Genomic DNA, 23,462 nt, shown 5'->3' on the forward strand with positions numbered 1-23,462 from the left:
ATATTAACCACTTTAACTACAGTGAATGATACTTTGATTTAACTTCAGAAGCGCTGCATATCTACAAACAGTAATTCAGTTACGTGTTTCCAACTTTCATCTTCTCATCATCACAAAAATGATCTGAGGTTAATGCTTCCCATTATTTTACAATGCCTTTGAATATTTCAAGGTTCTTCTTGGTTTTGTGCCAAGTCTGCTGGCTCATCAGGATTTAATTATCCTTTGTCCACCTCTGAAGGCTTGGCTCTATGGTAAGTAAAGAAAAAAAAAAAGATGCAAGGGTTGGGTTTTTTCTTCTTATGCAAGTAGCAGCAGCAAGTGGGGAAAGGCAACATCCCTTCACCAACACACTGCTCCTCCTGTGGTGGTTCCACTGGCAGGGCTGAGACACAGCTTGAGGGAGTGTCACTGACAGCTGATGGGGTCACAGAGAAGAGGCATGAAGGCAACTGATCACCACCCAGAGGAGGAAACCGCGGGGTGTGAGACTGCATTCATTCTCACAGCTGCCTGATATTTTCCTTTGCTGGCAGCAAGGCAGGCAGCAGAAGAGGAGAAGGAAGTCAGAGAAGGTGCAGAAGGAAATCTCTTCTCAGTCTCTCTGCTGTGTGGCAGTAGTTGGCTGGGGAGGAGGGTAGAGAGCTGGAGTTGGTAGTATTAGAGCCCTGTCAGGAAAAAGCTGCTGTTTTACTTGCAGGAGTGAATAAACCATGGACCAGTCTGAATGAACCAGATCCCTAGTCTCTGAAAATGCTCTGCTAAACTTAAAATACTGGGTTGTACTACTCCTAGGACACACATCAATGCTCAGCAATAACCAGTGCCACCCTATGGCCAAGACAAAGAGTAAAAGGGATTTTATATTTGTATAAGTGGGAGTCTCTGGTATTTAAAATGTTCATTTATATTCTCATACTTGATTGTTATATTTTATACTGTTTATGTTTAAGATCTTTATAATATTCAGCTGAATTATAAAGCAACATTGCTTCAGGACCTGGACTGCTAGTAGGAAATAGCACCAAGCATTTTCAAAAATAACCAGATACACTTGCATACCACATGCTGTGAAATCACAACTTAGAAAAAGAGGGTTTCTCTGATCTGACAAAAATCCAGTGATACCTACAGGGAAAAAAAATTGTGCTTTTTCTGATCAGAAAACAAGGAAACCAAAATCAATGCTCCAGCCTGAAATGTAAAAGCATCAGTAAAAAGTAAATGCAATGACTCATCAAAGACAGGAAAGCAATGTAAGCTGAGACATACAAAAGCAAAGAGGAAGGAGGGAGAAACAATTAAAGAGGGTTTAAAAGGTTAAAAGCCTCTTTTTAAAGAGAATTTTAAAATATTAAAATAATAATCTTTTATTATTTTAACATCACCTGAAAGTTCCACACTAAAGAATAATACTGAAGAATATTATCAGATGGAAATTTAGAGGAGGTATGTACACTAATAATTAAGAATTCAAACGAGCCTTTGAAAATAATAGGAGGGATTAAATAAAAGCCACTGCTAGTGATAATTTTCAAGCTGTAAGCCATTAATTTCCTTTTACCAGTCTCAAACAGTATCAAAAAATGTGAATGGTAACAAACAGGGTTTTCCATTTGCTTTATGATGTGTCAAAGCACCTCCAAAACATGATTCCTTTACACAGAGAGAATATTAGGATGGCATTATTATTATCTAATAGTGGACATAGGAAACTACATTACAGCTACAGAAATACCCTGTGCAGTCAGAGGAGTTCAGTATTCTGCCTCCTATGGCCATATCTACTATTTTTTTTCTGGAAAAGGAGCAAAAAAAGGTACAATGTGGTCTGACTAATTTTACTTGTTTCATCTTCCTGTTAAAAGGAAAGCAGAACAGAAACAGCTGGCTAAGAAAAGTAACACTTACCTAGTAAAGACTGGTGTAATAAATATTCTTTCTGGAATAGGCTATAGAGCACATGAGAAGGAAAAATGGAATTTGAAAGGAAGTGCATGAATCATTACAATCAGGAAGTTAGTGATAACTCATCTGCAGTAGAGCAATTTCATCTGCATCCTGAAAATCTGTGGCTAAAATTTTGGTGTCAAACTGACTGGGGTATTCAGATGACAAAACATTACTCATTCTATTCTATTTTCCCTTTTCTCCTAATAAAGCAAATCCATTTCACCTGCCCACATCAGCCACTTCTCTTCACCTTGATGTGACTGACCCTAACGCACACAGTCTCATAACCTCCTCTGGTGCCACCAGATACTTCCCTTCTTTGCTTTCCTGCCTCTTCTGGAAGCTTCCTGCACCTCTTTTCTTTCTTCTGTGCCCAGCTTGCCCCATGTGCTGCTTGCATTGTGACTAGCCCTGGGTAGCCACGGGCATTCCTGTGGTGCCCCACAGGCTCCCTCAGGACTGTGGACCTGGCAAGGCCTGTGTTGGAAGTGGCAGTGTGGATTTCTGGGCTCAGCTGGGATTGTGCTGCTGCTGCTGCCTGCTGTCTCATCCAGCTTGGTCTTCACAGCCGTGTGCTGACAGCCTTCAATATTCCTCCAGGACCCTCCACCAGCCAACCATATATGGCTAAATCTGTAGAAATTCAGGATTAAACAAATGTTTTGATAGAGCAACCATATATGGCTAAATCTGCAAAATTCAGGATTAAACAGATGTCTTTTTGATAGAGCAAGGAGCCCCAGGCAGATCCCAGGTTACCTGTGGTCTTTGCAGAGGTCTGCCTGTACAGAGCTTAATACCTCCTTCCATCTGGCAAGGGAACCCCCTAAACAGGGCTCTGTGGAGCTCTGTGCCTGTTGTGAGGGCCCCGGTAGCATCATGGATTTCAGTCTGCACATTTCTGTTCCAGCAGCAGTGCAAGTGAGGAAGAAGCAGCCAGTCAGCTGCTGCCTGTGCAGATCCCCACCTGCTGGCAGGCAGGTTCAGACACATAAAGGAAGCCTGAGATGAACCTTCCCACATGTGCACGCTCTGATGGGTCCAGTTGATACAAATGCCTGTCATCATCAATGTTTTGAGTCATTAGTTCATTCCATCAGTTGGCATCTATCAGTTACAATTAGGTGTCCACGCAGGCTGGGACAGACATTGGACCACACTGTCAATGCAGGCCCTGCCAGGGAGGTGTGGATGCATCCCATCCTGCTTTTAAATACAACACTGAGCAGTTTCTCCACAAGTCAAACCATGCAGACAAAAAGTTTGTGAGCAATTCTAAGTGTAACAAATCTGACTTCCCTAGACACCATTAACAAGCAACACTAAGGCCCGACAGTATTTATATGACTATAAAAACATCACACAGGAATAACATTGTGAGTAAACTGAAAAATTATGCACAAAGCTGTATCAGGCAACAATAAAACTGCTAATTTTAAAAAATGTAAAAGGGAAATGGGAAATAAAAGATGGTAGAATATTTGAGAATATTCCTCTTCTTGCACTTATGCCAGGCTTTGCTTCTGGGCTCTGTGTTGGTATTGCCATTTCACCTGTGAATTAAGCCATGTTGTGTAGCAGATCAAAAAAAGTCAACTTGAACACAGTTGGAGATGCTAATTTTTCTTGCAAGACAATATACTGCTTTTTATTTTGACCATAATGCTCAGTTGCTGAAGAAAATGAAATAAACTGAGCTGGAAAGAGGAAGAGTGCAAAAGCAAGGCTATATACCTCTTTTCTAAGCACTATGCTGTTATCAAATGGCCACATCCACAAAACTCTTACAGAGAAAACAGCAGACTGTGATTGCAGAATAGTCATTCACTTCAACTTCTTCCTACACACTGCGAGATAAAAGTAGCGCGTGATTAATCATCATCATAGAATTACAAAATGGTTTGGGTTGGAAGGGACCTTAAAGATCACCTAGTTCCAATCCCCCTGCCACGGTGGGGGTTGGAACCAACAATGGTCTCAAGGGCTGGGTTCCAAGCAAAGGTTTGGGGAACAAAATGTATAAGTACTGTTGCCCAAAGGAGTGTAGCATAAGCACTGCTGTTCTCTCTCGAGGCCCAGCTAAGATTCTTCTGGATCATCCAAATGTCTGAGAGTAACAGTACACTAATCTCACCAGAGCAGGGCAGTGAAATGCCACTTCAGACCCACTTCAGACTTGGGATGTTCCTCAACATGGCTCGATCTACAGGGGTTCTTGCTTCACAAAAGAACCTGAGTAAACCTCTCAGCATGGTTGCTCTCAACTTGCTCAAAGCTGGAGCCTCCATAGGAAATCCCACTTCTCACCTGTCCAGGTGCTCAGAGTACTTCCCCTCCACCCTACCAGGGAGAAAAGGGGCTCCATAAGAGGCAGCTCAGTCTCAGGATACAGAGGAGTTAAGGGAAAGAGGGGGAGAAGAAGGTACCCTGGACAGACTTGACACAAAGAAGGATTTGGGAGCACTGAAAAGAAAGGGAGTTTCTGTCATTTCCTCGAAGTGTTCCTTCTCTCCTCCAAGGCTGCAGTGGGCTGAACAGTATCTGGAGTGTGCTTCATGGGCTCTCTGCTTCAGCACAGTACCTCAGGTTGAGTTTAAACACCATTTTGCCAGGACCACTGCTCTGTAGCTATGATTAGAAAAGGTAAATGACAGCCCCTGTGAGCACAAATGCACAAAGGGGTCAGAAAACCAGGCCAGTTACTGACCTCCAGTAGTGGTGTATCCACACAAACATATTGACCAATGCAGCACCTCTATTTTGCCTTCTTGTGCATTGCCCCACAATCTACAACTTTTTGTATCTGATCCACATAACCTTTGTTTTAGCAAAACCTCATCCTACTGATTGGAAGTAGCTCCTGCTTAACAGCCACAAATTTAGCTATTACATTAAAATATCCTTGTACATGAACCACATTATGAGTCAGAAAGCAAATTTGAGCAGTTACTCATAAATGAGATCACACAACTCTGATAGGTCCTGGAAACCATCAGTTTAAACATTCAGAACAAGACAAGGAAGCACATCTGATACAGGGAAATAAGTAGAGAAGAAACAAGAAAAAGGCAGACTGTGGTACTGTTTAAACCTCTGATTTGCTTCTGCCTTAAATTACATGGGTAGTCCTAGCTTTCTGATCTCAAATAGGATACAGCATTAGTGGGAAAGGATCAGAGAAAGGCAGCAAAACCATGGAAGCTTCATACACAAAATAACAGGGCTTTAAGCAATCTGTTCTAGAGGAAAGTGTCCTTGCCCATGGTGAGGGGTGGAACCAGATGATCTTTAAGGTCCCTTCAAATCCAGGCCATTCTGTGATTCTTCAGCCAGTGGAAGAGATCACGGAAAAGGAAATAACGGAGATTACTACAAGAGGATGAGCAACACAGATGGCTCATGATTGTTGATTGTGTCCTCCAATACAAGAATTAGAGGATATTAAAAGAAGCTTGTGGGAACAGGTTCAAAAATATGAATGTGGGATGCAACAGAGAAGGTGCTTTGGCAAGGAGATTTTATTTTTGCGCACACTGCCTCTTGTCCTACCAGTGGGCACTGCTGAGAATTGCTTGTCTCCCTCTCCTCCACTCCCTCCCTTCAGGTATTTATACAAATGAATGAGATCACCATTTATACAAATGAATGAGATGAGTTTTCTTCAGGATGAACCATCCCAGTTCTCCCAGACACTCCTCACAGGAGATGTTCCAGTCCCTTAATTGTCTTTGTGGACCTGAACTGAACTTACTCCAGTTAGATCTATGTCTACCCCTCCATCATCTCCTCTCCAGCAGCTTTCTTACCTGACATTTACATCAGGCTTTTCACAATCCCCACAATATCCATATTGAAGCACCATCATATCTGCATTCATCCCAGAGTTTTGGTTCAGTCTTCTTACCCCTGCAGAGTAAGAAGACCCCTGCAGAGTGGTGTTTACCACCCTGGGTCTATGACTGAGCTAGCAAGTACTTCAGCACAGTAGTTCAGGCAGATTTGTAGCTTAATGTTTCATTGAATTTCATCTTTGCCTAAAACTAGTGCATGGCCAGCAGCATGGAATGAACATCCAACAGCAGTTGCAGCAAGTCAGCTAAACTCCTGAGCAAGTCTCTGGCTGTATTCAGTCCCAAAAGAATCCATTTTACACCCACAGGCAGTCCCACAGTGCAAACTAATGAGAGACAGAACACTATTCAAGATGGGCACGGGTATCTCCTATAACCCTGCTTTTGCTGGCCTCTTTCTGTTATTGACTCTGTGTCCTCATAATTCCATCCAACTCACTTAGCAGAATCTTGACTTATCTCACTGGTACATGTAATGAGTTTGCAATGGCACTGCTCATCTACCTTGTTAGCTAACAATATCCTACTTGATTTTCCTTAGGCAAGATTCCTCTGGCATTACTGCTTCGTGTTGTCCTTCAACTACAGAAACACAATGAAATTCAGGAGAAGTCAAGCTAATAAATCCAGAAAGAAAATACAATTTTTGTTCAATTACATTGTTTAGTATTTTTCTTCCCAAATATTTTTTTGCTTGATAATACACTGGATTTTAGATGCAACAAGCACACTTCCACAAAAGTTCTCAGCAACCTCTGACACCAAGAATAAGGACACTGTGTATCACTAGCAGATGAACCATCACATTTTAGTTGATAAATATTGCTGGAAGCAGGCATCTGAGCAGGACACACAGACATCTCTGTAATGACAACAAGAAGGTTATTCCCAATACCTTTTTTCTTTCCTGTTCTTCTTTCCCTCTGTGTTTCCATACAAATTGCAAAGCCATCCCTGTAGAGAAAAGGGCTAATCAAAGACACATGAAGGAAACAGATGTTAATTCCACAGCAGGCACCTCCCCAGCTGTACACGGGGACACACTGCCAGAGTAAGTGCTTTGCTTGCCTTCTCAGGGGGTTGGCTGGGAGTAGAGGAGTGTCACCCCTCACCTTTGTGCCAAGACATCAGTGCTGGGGCTGGACTGTTTGGCTTGGCAGCACTGATTTTTAGCCAGGACAGTCCAATGATCTGGCTAGCTACCTGCAAGTCCTACTGCTTTTGAGAAAGAGGCAGTAACCAGAAGCAGCAACAGCAGCCCGGTCCAGACACAGACACTAGAACTGGTCCACAGTTCTAGTACAGTTATAGCCCCTCCCAAAACTATATACTTGGGAAAAGTGCACACTGGAGGGAGAAAAAAAGCTCCTAAACTGTGAAAAAATAACAACATCACATATATATGTAATATCTGTTGTGGATCTCCATTCTTACCTTCCAGTTCGGGGATCTTGCCCTCATCTGCTGATGCTGCTCACAGCTCTGTCACCACAATTTCACCCCTTGGCACATGCCCTGGCTATGCTATTTTCTGCCTCTTCCATTCCTGCATAAGGCTCTTACCATTCATTTTTTTCCTTTTTTAAATTTTATTTTTATGAATCAATCAGAACCAGCTTTATTGCCAGTCTGCAGTTCTCAGGTGCTTCTGTCATATTTAGTGCCAGCCCTCAGTTTTAATGTCCTAGGATTGTGGAAATTTCTGCCTTTGTTTTTTCTTAAAGGTTGCTTTGCTTGTAAAGAAACTCCCGTCAGTGTCACCTGTAAGGAACAGATGGCAATTAATTTAATTTTAAATAATGTAGGCATTGAGCTATTCTCATGAAACCTACAGCTTCTGAAACAGTGGGAGATGAGAAATTGAATTGGATACTTATCCTTCTTTTCTCAGTGAGTGCACTTTCCCCCAGTGAATTCTGTCCCTTTGTCTTTTCACTCTGAACCCTCTGATGAAATTCTTGCTAACATTCAGTTCATTTTCTTAGGTCTGTCAGCACATTCATATATCTGTATTTTTGATACACTTTTAAAATATACTATTTAAGATCCCATATAGATAGCACATTGGAATGAATATTGATGCAATTTTGATGTATTTGTATCACTTTAACAGTCCACCAAAGAATGTACAGACAATATTAAAGCTGACAAAAATGAAATATCATTTTGAATCTTCCATGTGGATTTTAGACAGGATATTTTGGTTTCCCTACCATATCCTTTAGTCTGACATAATTCCAGAGGCATTATTTTAATTTTTCCTTTTCACAGTCTGTATCTATGGGTGATTGCATTCTGTGTCCCTGGCATTGCCCATGAGCAACACCTGTCCTCCTTTTTTCTATTTTCTTGCTCCTTATTAAGACATCATGCACCATTCCCATATCCTTTACAGTTTTTCCAAATCATAAAAAATGACCAGCATTGAAAGAGTTTGGGAATAGATAACATCAAGCAAGAACACTCTCCAAATCTCTGAGATCCGCTGGAGTCTGCACTACCATCTTTAGGTTGTACTACCACCCATCGGCTTGGAGTAGAATCAGCAAAAGCAGCTGAGGGACAAAGCCTCTGCTCTGCCGCTGCAGCACAGCCTGCCACAGCAGCTCAGCTCCTACACGGATGGGAATCCCAGCAGCTGGAAACTCCTCACCCCTGATGGATTTAGCTGCAGTGGCTGGAAAGATACCAACTCCTGTTATGGTCCTCTTTGACCATAGCTGAATCTGACAGGGATTTTAGCTTTTCAAGGATTTTCTTGGTAGCTGGTCCAAGACCAATATCTTTTCTATGAAAAGTGAGGGAGTTTAAAAAAGTAATCACTTAAAAACCATTTTCCTCTTTTTCTTTCTTTTTTTTTTGTTTTAAATGGGAGCATTATTTACCAATGCCAAATATAAAGTTCTTTTCACAGACAAAGGTGCAAGCTGTCTTCCTCTTCCTACTCATTCTGCTAGGTCTTTCACTCAGGATCACTCTTTACAGCTTTACCTTGCTACTTAATTCTTAGTGTTGTAAGTAAAACTACTTAACCCTGAAGGTTATTGTCAGCAGAAGTAATGAAATGCCACAAGTTTTTATGTCAATGTAATCCAGTGCATCTTTAAGTAATTTATCTTATTTGATCAGATAAATAATCAAACCTGTTTCTTTTCATTTCAGTCATCTGCATCCTTCTGTAATTTCTTTGGGCTTTACTGCAGTTGCAGCACTGCTTGATTGGAACAAAATCTGCTGGTCCAAAAAATATTAAATATAAATATCAATCTTTATGTGCTGACTTCAGGCAGAGTTTATCATATAATTAAATACCTATGCAAGACAGATCATGCTCATTTTTGTCCAGGAGCTATGAAAAGTGTAGGCCTATAACATTCAGTCCAACCTGACTGTGATATAACCTCACTGTGACTATCTTGTGAATGCAGCTTCTGTGACATATTGACATATGTTGTACAGCAAACAGATAACTTTTAGAAAGCTGCATTAGTTTCAATTAGCATTAGGCTAATGCTAATTTTAACATGGGCCTAGAATGTACATAACTATAGGAATATAAAAACTTCTAGCATTACTTTTGCTAGGATTGCTTTAAAATGTTTGCTTAATGACATTGAAAAAAAGTAAGATGTGTATGTAGACTACTTTATTGATATTAAACACCAGCTCATTTCATGTGCCTGATACTCAACCTTTAGCAGCACAGCACAACCACATCTTGCTTTACACCAGTTCTATATGAAGAGCTCTCATGTGAAAAACAGATGATGTAGCCCCATAGGTACTGGCTTGTATCCTGGAACTCAGGCAAGAGGATAAACATGGTGTAGGGAAAGATGCAGGTAGAGCCTTCTGGGGCTGTGAATATTGGGATCAGTGGATTTTGAGATTCAGATTTTGTTCACAGCTGGCAAACCCAGTAAATATTGAACCTAATTCACAATATAGTTATTACTGGTTTTACACTAATGCAAGGTAACAGCAGACAGAATAAAGGAATATTCTGAGTATTTCTTTACTGAGTGTGAACATCTGGGATGTTTTTTGTGCTATTCCTGGGAGGTGGGCTGACCATGAATAAGGAGACAGCAAAGGTACAAACAAACCAACAGCAGGGTGCGTTTTGTCAGTATTATGAGAATGCCTTAATTTCATAACCATGAGCTTAATTTTGTAACAGATGAACAGTGACCCTGGTATTTTGTACCATGTCTTTTAAAAGCCACAATTAATTTACTGTCTTTTGCAGCATTTCCTTAACAAATTCTCCATGTATTGTCCATTATTTTCAGTAATAAAAATATTTTGGAGAATTTCCAACATAGAGCTATACTAATTATAGGAACTGTCTAATTTTTATTGGTGGTGTGCCTTGAAGATACAGCTCTTTTTTTCCATACAACACTTCAACAAAAATGCCCACTGCAGGATATATGAATGTTCACTCTTACTAATATGAAAAATATTGTGTGAAAAATATTCAGCTGTATAAACTTGCTAAAATCTTTATTAATATTTCAAACATCATCTTTTTAAAAGAAACTGCATTTTGGCTCCACACAGCAGAGGACAAAGTTATTTGAGAAGGTGATTCATTTAATTAGAAAGTTGCTCTAAAGATTACTTTGTTTTTCATACCAGTGTTAGCATGTTTAAGAGTACCTGACTGCAGCTTTCTGTTGCTACACTAAGTGTGTAATTTTATTAGATCTCACTGAGGAGGGATAAACCTTCAAGCATTATTTATGCATACACTGAAAGGCACCACGCCTTTTAGAAATGCAACTGTTGCTCCAGTGGAACATCTGAATAATGAATTATTTATGAAAACAAGGAGGATGGGAGGGGAGCCCTGCTTCAAAGTCATGTCTGTTTCTTTCTGCATATTTATGTGATTATTTTCCTATGTTAAAATTCAGGTAAGTTTTACATCAGAACTACTTTTAGAGCCTACTAACTTGGACTTGAAAATCTTTGTTTTAAATTTTAATAAATGTTGCTTCAGATACATTTAAGATGTTTAGAACCCAATCCCTGCTGGTCTTTGGAGACAAGATGTATTAATATACAATCTCTGCTCTGCAACTTCATACCTGTTTTGTGTGTGCAACATGAAATCTAGAGAAATACTGTTTCTCTAAAGCATTCCTCCCAGACTTGTATTTTGAGTATTCTAGTGAGTTACACTGGCAATAGAGCAGCAGAGATAAAACTTGTTCAGAAGAATACATCAATTTATGACTAACACCTGCTAGGTGGGTAAATACTGTCCAGTGAAATGCAAGACCACAACAGGGGTTAGCCAGCTATTAGTTTATTGATAATACAAATTGCAATCAGCGTGGGAAGCCTCAGTATCTACACAGAGTTGTGAAGGAAAAGCAATCTGGTCAAGTACCTAACTGAAGTTCAGTCCAGGGTCATCCCTCCCCAACTTAGACACTTGTTCTTTTTGACAGCAGGTTTTATACATCTATATCTCTCTCTATACATAAATTTATTTCATGACCACCTGGTTATACATCAAACAACACAATGATGCAATAATTAAAAGTTTGGGTCACTGGGACCTGAGGATCATCAGTGGGGTAGGATGTTTGCTTTATGAACTAGGACTACATCACATGGATTGAGCCATGTCCTTGATTCCTGGACAACCTCCCAAGTCCTGCCCCTGCAACAAGTAAATCCCAATGTGGTGCATTTCTCTGTACAAACTGCAGGGACCAGGCTTAAAACCTTGGAATAGATGTGAAACCTAATGCATAGTTTTTCTTTCACCTCAATCAGCACATTATGAAAAAAGACAAATAAACCCCCTGCTTGCGATATAGCTATTTACATGCACAGCAGCACAGATATTTATGTGTTAAAAAACTTATATACAATAGTATGTTTCCTATTATTTCCATATTAAAAAAAAGTAATGTAAAAATATTCTTAAATTCCTTCCCCAAAATAATCTGAAAACTTACATGGTGTTTTAGGAAGGCTTTTGAAATAATGTGCACAAACAAAGATTACCTGAAAATATTGCCTGAGGGAAGACAATGAGAATCAGAATGGCAATATGCCATCAATAGTGCTTAGAAAATGCAGTTGTTCTGAGGTTGGCATTCCTTTTGTTCACTTGGCTTCTCTATTCTGGCTGATTCATATCAATCCTAAAGCAAAAAATCATCAATAAGGTGCTTCATTAAGACATGGAAAATAGTCTTCAGTCTTGAAGAGGACTGGAGGTTCATAGAGGGTCTGTTGCTGTCGTGAGGAAGATGATTTCTGCAAATTAGAGAAATTTATTTTTCGCCTTTTTCATAAAGCATTTTAAAACAAATGCCTGCAGAGCTAAAATGCAAAACAAGAAAAGTTTTAAGGCATATTACTTAGTTGGATGAATTCTTAATCATAGCTCAGATGAGCCTGGCACATTCCTAAAGTTAGTGAAGAAACGCAGCCTTTGACCTTTGCCATTCCAGCGCCTAAAAGGACCCAGTCCTGGAACACGTAGGACATGCCAGCACTGCAGGAGCCAAACTGTACCATCCAGCTGATGGGAGAGTCATTGTAACCTTCATCCTTTCCAAGCCATACACCTTTACCTTTTCAAGCCATACACCTTTACCTTTTCTGCTCCAGCCTTCAAATTCTCCTCAGCTGCTTCTTTGGAGTCAACTCTGGGCCTGGGTTCTCATTTAGTTACTCAAAAAGTTTTCCTATGGAAACACACCTAGCAAATTATTCTTTCAAGAAGGTTGCTGCTCCTGCTGAGCTTCTTTGTATGACACAATGTTAAAAATAATTTGGTAGTGGACTGGAAAAGAGCTGTTACACTGTTTCTGAGGGAAGGTGTACATGTTTCTTTTAAATATTAACTGTACAATGTTTTGCTGTATCCGATGGCTCATTGAAAGAGACAACATCAAGGACCACTACATCAGCCTTGCTGTGGGTACATAATGCTGCAACACAATGCAGACATAGGGCATGTTTTCAATGCCTGGCATTAAATAGAATGCTTGAAATCAAGATTTCACTCATTAAATGTTCTTTTCAACTAATAAAAATATTTTGATGAACTGTTTCATAGAGCCCTGTCAGTTTGGAATGAGGAACTTAGTCTTCACCAATAATAAAGTTAGAAGTACACCAAATATCATTGTTTGATAGCCTTGGAGTTTAGAATGGTCTTACAGCACCAAAATGAAGATATAAGTAAACATACCTACAAAACAAAGTGGAAATTTCTCAATATTCAGTTGAGCTGTGTACTTGTACTCCATACGAAGTAAGTACACATTCTCCTGCTATATACAAAATTGCTGATACATTAAATTATGTCTTTAACTTTACAATACCATTAATTTCTCTAAGTTTGTTTTTTCATTCAAGTTGCAATGGAATTAAAAAATATAAACAAAGATCTGATCTATAAACAGTGTATATTATCAGTGTTCTCTGTATCACAAATTTTGCCAAATGTAAAAGCAACCTTCAAAATCAAAGTTCTGATTTTTAAAATACTCTCCTACTCTGTACTGTCCTATCACATAACAATCTGCAAGCACGGGAAACTAAGGTCACAGGTTTTCTGTAACTCCTGACACGGATTTAAGAGGTGCTACATTTGCCTCTGTGCAAGAAGGGGCAATTTCAATCCAGTGAGGAAATTTATAGGCAGACACAGTAGCTACAATTGCCTAAGCACACATTAAGGATCAGTTATTTTTGCAGCTGATTAGCAGACATTTTTAGCTTTTGAGGGTCTACATTTTTAGCGATATTAGAAACCTTAAAGTACTGTTCTTTACACTGCCTGGTATTCACAAGGGAAGAACTTTGGGCAAAATCTGAAAGGGAGATTATAAATACACATCTTGAGAAATAAAAAATACAGCCTTTGTGTAAAGAAAGAGATACATTTAAATGGGAAGAGAATGAGGGTACTTGAGTAAATTAAAACTAGCAGTAAAATGTGAACTACAGCTACAGTGAAAATCATAACATCAGAATAACCTTATTTTCCAAACATGTATTTTAACATTGATGTATTGAGCTAGTTAAATATCAGGCAAGTGAAGTAATCTCTACAGGCATCTGCATTCACTTATGCTTGTGTTTACAAGTGGAAGTAGGTATCTTACTATGCAATACCCAGAATCACTTTGGAACAGTAACCTGCCTTTCAGTGAATCAAATAATGCCAGTAAGTTCTGAGTGTTATTTTATTGCTATCCATAATCAAACTAAGAAACCACTGGAGATGCCAGGTCCACCCTCCTGAAACTTTCAAAGGTTTTCTAACTTTTAAATCGTGGAAAAAGTGCTAATTTGACAAAGTGTTCCCCTACAACACTAAAAAAGTACTTTCTTTGAACTAGCAAACTTTTCAAGTGAAGACTGTAATTCCTTGGTTATTAACTGTTTATAGAAAAAAAATGGAAAATACTGCTGAATAATCTTCAACGCAACTTGTACAGGTTTTTTGGTTTTTAACTGGCCCATAAAGTGCAACTTTGTGTTGTTGATTTTAGGTTTTTTTAAAGAAATAAATTACAGAACTCCTAAACTTAAACACTAAGGAAAATGAAGGAATGAGATGAGAAATTAACTAACTTAAAGACTGCACAGTAAACAGCAGTGAAGAACCAGTTCCTTGAATTGAGCCTTAACAAGACAACACTCGTTCTTTTTATATGTATTTTTCTCTGCTGCCATATATACTTGGAAGATGTAGGAACAAAAATACTCCAAAAGCCACAACCTTCTTCCTCTCCTCTTCTACAAAGCTATTTTTTTCATCATTCTTACCAGAACACAGAAAACTGAGTTAGTACAGGATGGATACACTAAAAGATAAAACAATCTGTGAGCTGACAAGATGCAAAAGAGTAGAACTTACAAATGGTGTACTGCCAGGTGATGTCAAGAAACATCAGGAATTCAGGTGATTTTTTTTTTAACCAAAAGATTATTTTAAACCCAAGGCACAATGCCAGTTCAGTGTTAGGTAAGGCCTCTCTGAAATACACCAGAGAGAGTGTTTCAAGCCCTTTGTAAAGGAACAGTCCACAAGAAAGATGGAGAAAACTGCATCCTTAGAAAGCTTACCGAGGTGGTAACATGATTATCCAACTGTGTGCACTGAATACAAATATAACCTTTATCTTAAAAATACTGTGCAGATTAGCTTTAGTTTTCTTTTAGGTAACATTTGTGCAGTGATGTTATCAATGCAGAAAGATCCTTTAGCAGTGTTGCCTGTACAGGCTCTTCCTACTTGCTCTGCATACCACCAGAGATCAGGGGTGCTTTAGTATAAAGGCCTGTGCATTATGTGCCTGTTTGTGTCCTTCACATTCGTCTCTTTGTGTGCTCAGCCTTGTTTTGCAATGCTACACAAATCCTTGTAAGAAATTAAATTTTTAAGTTTGGTTGCTTCCATTTTTTTTTTTAAAGAAGCCTGAGAACTCTGTAAAAATCCTAATAAAGTATATTAAAAATGTACAGCTACATTCATATACAGGTGCAACAAACTTATTATTATTTTAAGCATCTGATCTAGTAAGCAGAGCAACTAAGCTGGTCACATGGCAGCAAAACTTTACTTACATTAAGGAAGGATGGCATGCTGATTGTGTGCAAGAGTTTCTTGAAGGTGCTTGGAAAAGCTCCAAGGTCTGTTTCTGCCTTTGTGACCCGTTCTTCCAGTCCAGCTACGCTATTCCCAATCATTTTCACAAAAGCCTGGTGTAAAAAAACCCAACAAAACAAATATGACACTTTCCCTAACAACATAAAACAGGATTATGTATTGCAAAAGAGGGGTGGAAGATCCATTGCTTAAATGAGTTGTCAAAAACTTCATGCTCAATTTCCCTTCTGCCTCTAAGTCCATTTTAATGCTAGAAATTACTTGAGATACTTAAAAGGCTGAAAACCAGGTTAAATCTAATAAAATAGTCTTCCTTTTCCAATTTACCTTTCAAATAACTAATTTGGATTTTTCAGAATCTAGACTTCTATCTGCCATTTTACTACCAAAAGAAAAACCAAGGATCTGAACCACAGTCTTGAAGCTTTATTAGGGATCAAGAGATCTCTCATTCTATTTGTTTCTGAAACTTTGAAAGCTAACACAAAAAACTGCCTTGCTTCAAACAGTCAATGGACAATTTCATTTTTTCTTTTTTAAATATGTCGCAAAAAGATCTAAAACACATCTGGAATTCCCTGAAGTACTGAACCCAGCATGGACATGGAGAGCACAACTCACCTGAGCTCACTCCACATGTGTGCACATACACACACAAATATGCAGACATTGATTTTTCCCTCTGTTAGGAAACAAAATGCATCTAGAAGACAGCAAATACATACCTCTAGTTTGTCAATCTTCCTATATATCTGCCTCATTTCTGTGGCTTTTGTATAAATTTGAGGTATACTTTCATTGACAACTTGAGAGGAATCACTTCGAATCTAAAGACAATGCAAAGAAATAATACAAAAACCAATGAATGAAACAAAATGTTTAGTAGATTTTATTCTGGAAACTAGAACTGTCCTCCAATGAACAGCCTATAATTTAGAGTTTAAAAATACTAGAATAAATTCGTATAAAAACACTAGATTAAAATCAATACACTATAGCATTTTTGTATAGTTTCCAGATAACATTGAAGAAAATGTATTTTGCAGAGACTAATATTTACCTTTATACTTATATTAAAAGTAGGCTAATACAATCTCTTCTGAAGTGATATGGAGCATTTTCCAAGGCACACTAAAGAAATAAACATACTAAGCTAAAATTTTGTCTTCAGTTTTACTACTTCTACTTTTCTTCAGATTTGTCATAAAAGTGAGGCCACAAAAATCTTAGCTTACTGGTATTAAAAAAAACCCCAAACCTACCACAGAATTGTGCAGGAAAACCATATGTGCTACACTTTAAAAAACAGCCTATCTACCAGTGCCAGCTTACAGGAACTTTCCATTCAGTTCCCCATCTGACCCTATGAGAAAAGTGAAAACGAAGCTGCCTTTCTGAAAAGAGGGTCCCCTAAAGACAAATCTAGCTTTGGTGGTTTGGCAACTCGGATTAGATACTTTCATTACAAAACCAACAAAGGATGTCTTTATATTTTTTCAAGAATAAGCAGAATATCATAGTGTTCTTTTAAACAAGACAAATACAACTACATAAATATGCAGTTAGAAAAAAAATCTTCACTGAAAGCGCTGTCAAGCATTTAAGCAGGCTGCCCAGGGAAGTGGTGAAGGTATTTAGAAGATGTAGCACTTTGGGACATGGTTTAGGGATGAATATGTCAGTGCTGGGTTAACAGCTGGATTTGATGATTTTAGAGATCTTTTCCAACCGAAGTTCTATATGATTATATGATTCTATAGCTATATGGACACATTTTGCTCTGACAATGAAAGCTTGGTAGTTTTCATCCATGAGTTACCTGATTACCAAAATAAGTAATCTAATTATCAAACGTGTCTTCATACTGGAACATGCCTAGACTAAAGAGGCTTCTTCCTCTCTATGTCTTACTTACAAACACCAATTCAACTGTGTTTAATCTAACTTTGAAAACACAACCACATCCAACTTATACATACCATATCCAGCATTCCCACGAATTCATCCACCCTGGTCAGTAAGTCTTCTAGACTCTTGTCTAAGCTTTCTATCTGCAAAACAGAGATCACTTAAAGTGCTTGAACACACACAGACACACACACAGACACACACACATTCACAAAACCCCGGCCAGTGTCACCGAGTACAGACACAGGTCAGACTACAGCGAGTCCCACAGGAATCCCACAGGCTTTTCTCTTTCTCGGCTTCGTTCAGCGCAAGGGACGCGACCCCCGCTACGTCCTGTCCTGCACAGCCCCAGCCCAGGAGCGTGTCCAGCTCCAGACGGCTGCACTCCCATTGAGGGCAGCCCTTCCCTGAGCCCGGGAGCTGTGCGGGAGCCCCCGGCCCGGCCCTCGCCCACCTGCTCGCTGAAGAGGCTGCGGTCGGCGAGCAGGTACGCGGAGTAGGCGGCGGCGGTGGCGCTGAGCGACGCCTCCGAGGCATCCTCGTCCTCCGCCTCCCCGAGGCCGGAGGCCCTGCTTTGGCTCTGGGACACGTTCCCGCTGTCCGCGCCGGGGCCGGCGTCCGGCAGCTCGGCTCCAGCCCGGTCACCAGCGCCGGCAGCCGCCGCCATCCCACCTCCCGCTCCCACCGGGATGCACCGCCCCTCACATGACCGGGCGGGCCGGCGCAGCCGCGCTCCCGGCAGGCGGGGCGGGAGCGGCCCGGCCCCCGCGCTCCGGCGCTGCATACGGAGCGTACGTGCATACGGAGCGCCCTTATGGCCGGTGCCCGGGCAGGGAATCGCGCTTGGCTGGAGGACACTCAGGCTCCGCCGGCTCTGAGCCACCCCTGCCTGGCGCTGGGACAAGAGCGGGGCTCCGTCTGCAGGAGCGTTTGTGGAGGATGTGGCCTTTGGCGGGGGCTGGCTGCTCCCTCAGCCACACACCCTCAGAGCCCCCTTCGGCAACTCCATCCCACACCCGAACGGGCCACGGCCCGCGAAACCCGAGCGGCTCAGCCGCGCTTCCAGGCAGATTCCTCCCGTTAGGGCCTGAGTTGGGAAGGGAGCTCAGTGTGAGTGTACAACATAGCTCTGCTTGCGGTTATGGGACATTCAAAAGAGAAGCTGGTTGTGTGTGTGTGTGTGCTTGTTTATTTTCCCCACAAAGATGCTGCACAAAATGTTTGCAAGCCTTAGAAGTTGTTTCACGAAGTGTTGGAGGATCCAAAGTTGACACATCAACAGCTGGCTGTTGTGTTTACAATTTGTACATGTGTGTGACACAACTTATGCTTCCTCCCTCCTGCGATGAATGGGGTGGAAAGCTTGGATAGATTGTACTGGAACGCTTTCTGTGGACAGTGACAGCCAGCAGGCTCCGGGCAAAGGGGTCCAGAGTGCCATCAGAGGTATCCGGCCTCTTTCCATGGAGCCAGAATTACCCCTCAAAGCCCAGAGGTCTGCAGCAGGCCATGCTGTGAGGAGGGTAGGAAGCTACTTGGTTCCCATGGAAATCAGAAGAACAGGAACCTTTAGTAAAAGCAGCACCGAGAAAAGATACTGCACTAAAATAGTTGCATAGTTGAAGAGCCACCCAAACTGGATACCTTGTTTTCATAGGGAGGAGAGATACGTCCATATAAAATGCTTGAGACACGGGGAGAAAATACAGAGTAGAAGTAAGACAGCGAACAGTTTATTGCAGACAAGGTCACATTTTCATCAGTTAACTAAGGTAAAATGAGTAACTTCAGCCAGAAAAATCCACTTATTCATAAAAGTAGTTTATTTAAGGTGTAACAAATTTTTTCCGGATAAGATGGTCTGATTGACTGAAGCATATCCAGCTATTCATTTGTTTTACTGCACCAATTATCAGATTTATTTTTTTTAATGAAAACCTTTGGTAAAGTACAAACACAGATTTAAGACGAACAGGATCAATGTTCTATTCTTACTGTGCTGGGAAAAATAAATACAGCTCTATAGCTGCTTTGATACCTAGAAAAGTTTTAATTAGAGTAAGTGAAAGACTTTCAAAATAAACTCTTAAAGCAAATCTAAAAGAAATAAACTAAGTTCAATGTCCCAAAGATATTTAACCATGAGCAGAAGACTGGTTGTTCCACAGGTATTCTAAATTAGCGACAATTAATTAGTCCACACATCCTTTTTTCCAGCCATTACAGATTCCAAAACGGAATGTAATTTTTCCAAACCAAGACTCCTGAATTTTCATATTCATAAAATATTTGAGAAATGTCTATTCCACCATATAAAAAAAGCTTTAATGTACTACAAAGTTAAAAACAAAGAGCAAATGACACAAGCTAAAAGTAGAAAAATACATTTTAAAACATTTATATTTTGTTCCTTACACTGATCAAGATATAACAAAATATTTTAGATTAGACCACTTTCGTAAAACTCATGGTGTTTCCAGAAGCAGATAGGTACTGACTCAACAGTCACTGGTCACTCACTAGCCACCTGGTCACCCAGCAAAGGTGTCTGACCTTCACATATATCCAGTATATTTTAACCTTCAAGAAGTCCTGTGTAGACATTAAGCTTTATTACTGGAGGAGTCCAAAAATAACAGAACTATTCTAAGTTAGGCTTGAGAGTCAGTCAGCACCCCTCCCCTCCATAGGGCAATCTCTTGTCAAGGATTCGGGTTGCCGAAAAGGTACAGCAAGGACCTGTGTCAGCTCTGAGGCTTGCACGCCTAAAAACTCACATGAACCATGATTTTGAAAAAACAGAGATGATGAGGGAAAAGAGGAAAAAAACCAAACAAATCAACAAAAGGAGGTATCATCTAATAAATACGTTAAGAGAATACCAGAAGGCAGCGGCGCTGCCCCCGCTGCGGTGCCCCCGCCGGCCGGCAGGTGGCGCCATGGCCCGGCAGCCGCGGCCACAGCCTGCGCCGCCCCTCGGGCCGCGGGCAACACGCGGGTTTACATGGAAATGGATTTCTATCGTTTCCTTTGGAAAATGTGTCTGCAGCATCTCCCGAACGCTGCTACCACTGGAATAGGAAACGGCTGCTTTTACAGAGCTCGTCTGGGTTAGACATAACGCTGAAAAGACGGTGTAAACAAGTCGGCAGAGGGGCTGCATGTAACAGAAGAAGACAGGATAGCTATTAAGAAGCACTCTCTCCTTATCTGGTATTAGAAGAAAACCAGATTCCACTTCAAATAGACATGTCTGTTACTATTAAAATCTAATTCATATATATGCATGTATAAATATGTCTACCCATGCTTTCAAACCCAAGTATATAGCACTGCCATGGGTAGCCTGTAAGACTGCTTAGGTTTATACCAACTAAAACAAATTTGTGTTCTCACTTCAGGGCTGGGACATAAACCAGGTTTTGCACTCAGGCTTTCTCCTGGCAAATTTTGCAGTGCATGACAGTTTTACATCTAACTCCAGATGCCACGTTTCCTAGAAAGCAACAATTTTCTGCAGCCATGAGGTCTGTGAGAATGTCAGCTCCCTGTTTTGTGCATGTGTTGCCCAAGTCGATTGTCCCAATTGGCACTTAAGACTGTAAGGAGAATTGCAGAAATTGCTACTAAAGTGTAATGACTGTTCCGTCCTCCTCGATACCTCCTCTGGGGATAACCAGACTGTGTCGGGGATCAGTTTTTAAGGAACTGAGTAATTTGTGGAGGTTGCCGTTGCTTTCTCGGCCAGAGCTGTTGTTGAGCACCAGGTCCCTTTGAAGTCTGTGGCTAAGGCTGCTGCCATTGATTCGAGAGAGGCTAGTGGAAGTAAGGCTGTGCAGTTTAGGAATGTGTTGTGGCTCCAGACCACCCTCGATGACAATGTCAGCCTCTTCGTCACTCTCCATTTCATCAGGGTGGAAGTTCTGCAGCACGTGGGGTGTAGGCAAGCTATGGTGACTCGCAGTGCTGTCTGTAGACTGGCCAGAGCTACCAGACATCCTACTGCTCCGAATAATATTGTTCCTCTGGTTTGCTGGCTTGACCGTGATGATGAGATTATGGCTGTTGGCAATCATCATGTCTGTGACCTGGTCAAGAGTCTTTCCTGCTACTTCAATGCCATTGACTTCCAGGACTTCGTCATTCACGGCCAGCAAGCCTGTGCTCTCTGCCAAGCCACCAGGAACCATACGGGAGATGAAGATACCGGGAACTTTTTCCAGTCCATGAGGAGTCACCCTTACACTGGTGCCATCGCGAATGTAAAACCCCAAGGGTTTCTCACACCCATGTCGATACAGCCTCACTCTCCTGTGTGTTTCGGGGAGAATGTCCACATCAATTATGGAAGACACCGGCCTAAAATCATGAGGCATGCTAATGTTGATGTGGGGACGCCGGCGGAGGTTGTCATTGCGCAGTGTCACCAGAGCCTTCTTCTTCCTCGACAGCGTATTGGTCCCAAAATTGCTGTAGTCCACTTCATCTGAAAGAGAAACAGTACCAATGTATCAAACAGAATAATTCAATCTGCAGGCCATTTTCTTCCTCCAATTGGTTCAGTGAAGGCAGTAATAGCAATATGGAAATAATAATAATATGAAAAAATAATACTAATATGGGAAAAATCAAATTAATTCTTCCATTTACTCTAATCTTTGTTTCACTTTATGTCCATCAGCACAACACTCAGAATGAATTAATTGTTCACAATAACTCCTCATACTTCTTCCATGCTTTGGAGAAAAGAGACTTCTCATTCTCAACTCTTGTCAGCTGTGCAGAAGGCAGTTTCTTGCTGCAAGCCTGATACACCATCTTGGACGTGAGACTGTATTTTCAGAGCTGGACTGTAATCTTACACATACCTTCCAAGTGGGCAAGGAGCATATATGCATTCCTAACCTAAAAGTCTGAACTGGGGAGTGTTTTGATACCCAATACACTGCCTTAACCTTAGGTACAAACATGAAAGCGAGAGTGCAAGAGAGTAGTTAGATATGTTTTCAGCCTAGGCTTTTCTAGTTAAGGGAGTTTTGTTAATATGCATCTCTTGGTACATCACTTTTCTCTCTGGAGCATTTTACTTCAGTTCAGGTGAACTTGACAGCAATAAAAACTGTTAAAAGTGACATTTAACAAAAGGTAGTGTGTAAGCAAGCAGCCTGGCAGAAAGAGAAGCAGGTAGAAGGAAACTCCTCTGCTTAGTATGTCTGCTAAGGATCACAGAATGGACATGGATTCACACCCACACTCCTGCCTTGAGAGCAAGATTCACAGGAATCTTTCTGCCTTTCTGGGGTCTGCAGTTTAAGGAATTGTTTAAATATTTCAGTCTCTGTAGCAGTTATCTCAAGGCACTTGAAAAGTGATCACCTTTAATTCATCCAAGCAAACTAAGTTATTCCACATAGGAAGTTCATGTTGTGCTTTGCATAAGAAATACTTAAGTCATGAAGTTGTTGGTGAATAATTGCATCACCGCATCTCACAATAAAAATACTGTGCATATTTTAGACATGAACCATGCACTAGCTGGAAAGTTATTTCACCAGGAGTTTGAGCATACTTTTCAGATAAGTAACAGACTTGCAGTTTATTCTCCTGTTGAAGACAAGCAGTACCATACAAAGTACAATTTCAGAACTGCCACTAAGAAAATTGCTTCTCTGACAAATTAATGTTTGAAAGAGTAAGACAATACCTGATAAAGGTTGGAGGAGGGAAAAGGGTGTTAGTAAAAACAAGCTTATTATTGCATTTTTATGTCTTGAAAGGTTTCATTTTCAAGTCCACTTTCAAGATTCATTATTGACAGACTTCAATTAAGTGACATTAAGTTACACTAATTAAAGGACACTAAAAATAAGTGGTCAGTAGCAACCTGACCTAACTCAGCCTCCTCAGAGCAGGATGTTAGATTAGGTGGGCTCCAGAGGTGGTCCCTTCCAGTCTAAGTTATACAGTGATCCTACATAGTCCTTTGGGCTGGGAAAAAAAATAATTTAAAGACTTCAGAAATATTATTTCTGCATTTTCCTATAACTTATTTACACTGGCTATAGTAACCCTGAGGACATCACAGGGCATCTGGA

At 40.6% G+C, this 23,462-nt stretch overlaps 2 protein-coding genes across 2 annotated transcripts in view; both read right to left on the reverse strand.

The window, feature by feature from the left end:
• Positions 1-11,102: 11,102 nt before the first annotated feature.
• Positions 11,103-18,059, reverse strand: BLOC1S4 (biogenesis of lysosomal organelles complex 1 subunit 4). The gene is made up of 5 exons (XM_036378959.1): positions 17,822-18,059; positions 17,436-17,507; positions 16,182-16,283; positions 15,414-15,548; positions 11,103-12,083 (listed from the first exon to the last, which is right to left on the reverse strand). The coding sequence occupies exons 1-5, from the start codon at positions 18,032-18,034 to the stop codon at positions 11,985-11,987; spliced, it is 621 nt and encodes a 206-aa protein (XP_036234852.1). The 5' UTR covers positions 18,035-18,059; the 3' UTR covers positions 11,103-11,984.
• Positions 18,060-19,078: 1,019 nt separating this feature from the next.
• The window catches only part of PARD6G (par-6 family cell polarity regulator gamma), a 64,951-nt gene continuing 60,567 nt past the window's right edge, over positions 19,079-23,462 (reverse strand). The window contains exon 3 of the mRNA XM_036379246.2: positions 19,079-21,853. Within this exon, the coding sequence (XP_036235139.1) occupies positions 20,994-21,853 (860 nt within the window). The 3' untranslated portion in view covers positions 19,079-20,993. The remainder of the gene's footprint in view (positions 21,854-23,462) is intronic.

This window comes from Molothrus ater, chromosome 1 (genome assembly GCF_012460135.2).
Source record: "Molothrus ater isolate BHLD 08-10-18 breed brown headed cowbird chromosome 1, BPBGC_Mater_1.1, whole genome shotgun sequence".
NCBI classification, from domain to species: domain Eukaryota; kingdom Metazoa; phylum Chordata; class Aves; order Passeriformes; family Icteridae; genus Molothrus; species Molothrus ater.

What these genes read in the sequence shown, in the direction of transcription:
- BLOC1S4 (XM_036378959.1), bottom strand. Translation starts at nt 18,034, where the DNA reads ATGGCGGCGGCTGCCGGCGCTGGTGACCGGGCTGGAGCCGAGCTGCCG. An exon ending in TCGTGGGAATGCTGGATATG is followed by an intron (nt 16,284 to 17,435) that starts GTATGTATAAGT and finishes CATTGTCTTTAG; the next exon opens with ATTCGAAGTGATTCCTCTCA. An exon ending in GCATGCCATCCTTCCTTAAT is followed by an intron (nt 12,084 to 15,413) that starts GTAAGTAAAGTT and finishes TCTAATTTGCAG; the next exon opens with AAATCATCTTCCTCACGACA.